This window comes from Cupressus sempervirens, chromosome 3 (assembly GCF_028749045.1).
Source record: "Cupressus sempervirens isolate cs-2001-9-10 chromosome 3, ASM2874904v1, whole genome shotgun sequence".
Classification (NCBI taxonomy): Eukaryota; Viridiplantae; Streptophyta; class Pinopsida; order Cupressales; family Cupressaceae; genus Cupressus; species Cupressus sempervirens.
The window spans coordinates 880059051-880065351 of NC_143120.1; the positions used below are offsets into that span (position 1 = coordinate 880059051).

General features: G+C 34.8%; 2 protein-coding genes across 2 annotated transcripts; both read left to right on the top strand.

The window, feature by feature from the left end:
• Positions 1–4849: 4849 nt before the first annotated feature.
• On the top strand, positions 4850–5410 carry LOC149569599 (ATP-dependent DNA helicase PIF1-like). The gene has a single exon (XM_089816948.1). The coding sequence runs from the start codon at positions 4850–4852 to the stop codon at positions 5408–5410; it is 561 nt and encodes a 186-aa protein (XP_089673074.1).
• Positions 5411–5560: 150 nt separating this feature from the next.
• LOC149569600 (uncharacterized) lies at positions 5561–6085 on the top strand. Its single transcript, XM_089816949.1, has one exon. The coding sequence runs from the start codon at positions 5561–5563 to the stop codon at positions 6083–6085; it is 525 nt and encodes a 174-aa protein (XP_089673075.1).
• Positions 6086–6301: the final 216 nt, after the last annotated feature.

Here is a 6301-nt window from a genome sequence, read left to right on the forward strand (position 1 = left end):
AAAGGAATGGTTCAACAAAGTAGGTCAAAACTTGCTACCAGCTACAGTAAGGCCAGATGCCCCGCAATTGACCATTTCAGATATTGAAGAAAAGAGTAAAATGACAACTGATTCTACTGAATGCATGTTGAGAGCACTGGTATTACACATCAAAAGAGACAAGATGTCTTATCCAGCATGTTCCAACCAATCAAATGGGCGAGAATTTAATCACAAGTATAATGTAATCACAAGTATATTCTACAAGTAAAGCTACAAGATCATACAAACTCAATGTGGGCAGTTGCATTTGATGAAGGGGCAGTACAATTGATGAAAATATCAGCAAAAGATTTGTACACATTACAATTCTCAACCCCTCAAGGAAATGAAAGTGAACAAATCATAAGAGATGTAAGTAATAGGGAATACATTTTTACCTTGTCCTACAGAAATGAGATGTATGACAATGAATCTCGACTAAAGGCAATCATCACAGGGGTTCAGGAAGTCAACTTCTCTACTGAAAGTTCTATTATGCTTGCAAAAATGAAGAACATGATTCCTAATACAATAGTTATGGAGTGATGTAAATTTAGCTAGAGATAGACACATCTTTGAATGCCTCCTATGTTGGCAATTTTTGTTCACCTTGCTATGTTTTTCTATTTCAAAAAACACTATTGCTTTTAGTTTATGCAACTCATTTTTGTAGTGCTCAATATGGTATCAAAATTTTCATGTATACAATGTGGAATAAGTGTACAGTTTAAATCATTTGCATTAAAATGTTCTACTTGAACAAATGTCTCCCTGTTATTTTTTGTGTGCCTTTTTATCAATTTTTTTATTTTATAATTAGTTATAATTACAAGGTTTTATTTCTATTGATGTTATGTGTAAATGAAAAAGGAACATGTAAAACCTCTTTCATGTCAGACACAAATACAATTACAAGGTGTAATAATGTAAACTACAATGTGTACAGAAACATCTATCTAGCACCTCATGTATATAGAATTTAGAACTTATCCTACATTTTTGGATTGTAACAACAACCATTGCTTTTATTTTGCCAAAATAAAGTCTTCCTCAGAGAAATATTGTAAAGAAGTTTTTAGGTGTACCATGTTGAATTCATTACATAATTTACATTCTTTTTCACATAACTTTATCACATATTGTACTAAACTAATTTTTTGCACATACTTTTTCTCTTAACTTTATCGATCAAGTTATACAATGCATTATTACAAATAAAATGATAAGTTTTCATTTACATCGTACACAAGACAAAAAAAAAATGTTAAATATATTTGTCTCATGCACAATTTGAATTAGAGGATACAGTACTTTAGCCATTTTAGATAACTTTATGTTACCTATCTTATTGAGATAAAATGTGCGCTGATATATTTTATGTGTATAGCTGCTAAAAAATGTCAACTCCCACTCCAAAACGATTACCACGAGATGCACCATCAAAAATTTAGAGGGAACAAAACAGAAAAAGGAATTGAGAATATTATGCACGTAATAAAGATGCAATAGCTGCTCATAGACATGCAAAGTTGTTAGAGAGACATTCACATCCACCACAACAAATAGTAAACCATTGTAATACAGATGTATCTATTGAGCAGCTAGTTCAACCATTACAGATCCACCCATTGGAGGCTCAACAAAGCCCAATACAACAACAAAGCATCAATCTACAACAAAATCTACTTCTGCAACAACAACAAGACCAAAACAGAAAAAGAAGTAGAGAATACTATGCCCGTAATAAAGAAAGAATAACTATTGAAAGGCATGCCAAAAGATTGCAACAACTTCAAAATCGTATACAACAGATGGACAATGGTGAAAAATTAATGGAACAAAAAATTGATTTCAATTCAGCGGACCAACATTGTCACTTTCAACAAACAACATTACAAGCAGAAAGTAATGAACAGATGCAAACACAAGAACATACAGGTTATATAATGGCACAGAAAAAATTTCGACAATGAATTGATGCACTACGAAAGTTGCAAACATGCACTATATGCAGAGAATGCTATCCAGGAATATGCATTCAATTATCAAACACAACTCCCACATGTAACCGATGCTACCATGAAAAAGATATACATCGATTTTCATTGCTGAACAATATGGATCTGGGTGACCAACCTCTTGTACTGAAAAGATTAACCCAAGTTGAAGAAATATTGATTGCTAGAGTTAACCCAGTGTTGCAAGTTACTCAAAATTATGGAGGTCAATATAAATATCATGGCCACACAATAAGCTTTGCACAGGATATTAGAAGGATTGCAACAATACTACCACGAAGGATCCAAGATATAGATATACTCATTGTTCAAAGATTACATACAACAGGCCAGTCCTATGATTGTTATGTTTGTAGGAGCCATATTATAGATGCATTACAATACAAGATCAAGTATGACCCCTACTATAAGGATGTCACCATTCATGCAAATCATCTAGCTGAGATCCCTGAAGCAAGAATAGATGTATCCAATATGCTTAAAATTATTGAGATAGCTGAAGATATACCATTCGTAATCAGTGAAATGGACATGGATGGACATGATAATGAGATTAGCACAACATATACAACATCCTTTATTAGTAAGCCACCGAAGGTTGCTCCTGAGCTACAAATCATAAAAGAAAGCTTAAACCTTAAAGGAAATTCAAATGATATAATAGATTGGCCAGAGATAGATTCATGTCCAGCGAATGAATATAACACCGAGGGCTTATTGGATATGGCATTTCCCACTCTATTTCCAACAAGATCTGCACTTTATATGCAACCTAGGATAAGGGAAGTTCAACTACATGAATTTGCACAACACTTAATAAGGTTCTATGACAACAGATTTGGAAGACATCCTCGCTTTACATATTTTCTCTTTAATCTAATGGGTAGACATCATAGCCAGCAGTTGCAGCAATATTCATTAAAAGAAATGCAGAGGATAGTATGCCTACTACTATAGAAAACCTCCATGCACACCTACAAGATTTGCCGGACAATCAGTTGGCACAGCAATTGATGCACTACGGTGCTTCAATGCGAGGTACACGACCATACTGGAGTAGTCACCAAACAGATTTAGTTAATATGATCAACCAGATTGGATCGCCAACTTTATTCTTCACATTGAGTGCAGCAGACACAAAATGGCCAGACCTACATCAGTCAATGTCAAATGATACTTCTCCAACAATGTTATCAAACAAGCAACGCACAGAAAATATCATCAATAACCCTCATACAATAGCATTATACATGCATCATTGATTTACAATTTTTCGTGAAGAAGTTATTGAAAAACTTCTCCATGCTCAAGACTATTGGTCTATTAGGACAGAGTGGCAACATAGAGGAAGCGCACATATACATGGAGTGATCTGGATAAAAAATGCACCTAATATGGATAGACTTGACTGGAATAATGCAGATGAAGTTGAAAGAGCACGACTATTTTTTGATAGGTATGTTACAGTTTGGAACCCTCGTGAAACATCACATACAAATAATGCACTTTACCGAAGTCCGCTAGATGACCCGTGCTTGCTTAATACAGATGATATATTGTCTGCAAATAATGACCATGACTATGAAGAATTGATCAATAGGGTTCAACGTCATACAAGATGTAGACAGGGCACATGCTTACGAAAAAAAGGCAGCAAATTAGAGTGTCGCTACAAAGCACCATGGAAACAACAAACTATTTCAACTCTAACATGTGATGAAAATGGTAAAAAAAAATATGAACCTGCAAGAAATGATGAAAGGCTAAATATTCACAATCGAGAAATGTTGTCAATTTGGAGAGCAAACATAGATTGCCAACCAATCATCTCACGAGAACTTGTTCTCAAATACATTGCTAAGTATGCATCAAAGGCAGAAAAAACATCAGAGACATACACTAACATGTTGAAAAGAATTTCTTCGGCCCAAAAACTTGACAGTCCAGCTCTTACAGCATATAGAAAATTCATGACTGAAATTGTAGCTGAGCATGACATAGGTGCACAAGAAACATGTCACATGCTTCAAAAATTGCCTCTTGTTGTATGTAGTCGTCCTTTTACATCTCTACATGTTGGAAGGAAATTTTTTCGACAGATAACAAATGCATCAGGACAGAATCAAATAGATTCTTCATACTTGCAAGCATACATTCAAAGGCCACCAGAGCTTGAAATGATAACACTTCTTGAGTCAGCACGATCATATACTTTTTTTGCAAAACGTACACAAAAAAAATGGAAAAAAAGAAACATCCAAGCAATTGTCAATGTTTATCCAAGATTTAATACAATTCCACATTTTGACTCAGAAAATTTTGAAGTGTTCTGCTAGAGTGAGCTCCTATTGTACAAGCATTTTCGGGATATAGAAATAGATATTGGCCTAACCAAAGAATCAGTGATTACGAATTGGACCCAAATGAACTCAAATGAATATCAAGTATGGCATGTCAATCGCAAGGATGAACACGAAGATATTTCAGAAGAGGAAGAGGATGATAACAATGATGATGCCAACATGGATGATACACTTAATAAAAATGAATGGAAAATGTTGTTAGAAATGGGTCCTTCACAAAGCATTACAATCGATGAACTTGACATGTTTGGAAGACGTGATTTTGATAACAACAACAACTAGGTAGAGAATACTATCCCTCAACATCTACATGCAATAGCAACACATTTTATAAATACCAATAAAAGAAATACAAAAGATGGGAACATTCTAGCGAAGGAGCATGTACCAACCTATCCACTATCAACACAACAACAGGTAGCACTTGAAATAATCCATAGACATAAAATGTCAGCATCAAACAAACCACTATACATGATAATTCAAGGTACAACTGGTACAGGAAAATCATACTTAATTAACAAAATAAAAAATGAACTAAATAGTGATGAAGACCAACAGAAGAACATACTACTGACAGTAGCTCCTACAGGTGTTGCAGCATTCAACATACATGCATCAACAATTCATACAGCTTTAAAGATACCTATAAAACAAATGCAACCACTACAGGGACAGGCATTGACCATATTTCAAGAGAACTTAAAGGAAATAAAATACATGCTTATCGATGAACTAAGTTTCATTGGCCCAAAACTACTTCTCAAAATAGATAGTAGATTGCGACAAGCATTTCCTCAAAATCAACAACTCTGCTTTGGTGGCATTTCTATAATCTTAGTTGGTGACCTCACTCAATTACCACCTGTGATGGACAAACCTCTATACACATCACACTCTAATGCTAGAACATTATGGCATCAGTTCAAAACAGTTATCGCATTGGAGGAGGTTTTTCGACAGCAAGGTGGTGATCAACAACAAGAACAATTTCGGGAACTCTTGTAGAATCTACGCAATGCAAAAGCAACACAGGAAGATTGGGAGCTCCTACTAACACGCACAAATCAACACATTCCCCCAAATGAAAATGAAGCATTTGATATGTCAATTCATCTATTTGCTACAAATGATCTTGTCAAACTACACAATAAAAAAATGTTGAAACAGTTAAATGTTCCAGTTGCACTGAGTATAGCAACAAGCACTACAAATAGTATACAGTACGTAACTGCAAATGAACGATTGGAAAAGGAAATTCTCATATGCAAAGGGCAACGCATCATGTTGACAACAAAAATATCGACAGAAGCAGGCCTTGTAAATGGAGCGCTTGGTCAAATTATTGATATCATTTACAGTCCAGATTCAAAACCACCAGAGCTTCCATTATATGTTACAGCAAGGGTTGATAATTACAGTGGTCCACCTTGGAACATAGATGATCCAAAAGTCATACCAATTATTCCGTTGACATTGGGATCACGAAGACAAGTACCAATAACAATGGCTTGGGCTTTAACAATCCACAAATCGCAAGGGCTTACACTACAGAAAGCAACAATTGACATTGGTAAAACAGAAAGGCAAGGTTTGACATTCACAGCAATTTCAAGACTCAAGTCATTAAAGGACCTACGCATTCATCCACACTTCTCATTTGAGAGGTATTCAAGAATGTAAAATAATCCATTCACAACCATAAGGACAAAAGAAGAAACACGCTTAAAAGAACTTGCCTTTTCAACAATGAAGGTATGCAAACCTATGATTTATTTATTATTCTATACATATATGTATCTTAGCAAAATAATGCACATGTAATGAAAAATACTTATTCTCAGGAATTTAATGATGCCAACAAATAGTCCTACAACAAACTACAAGTGTGAACAATTC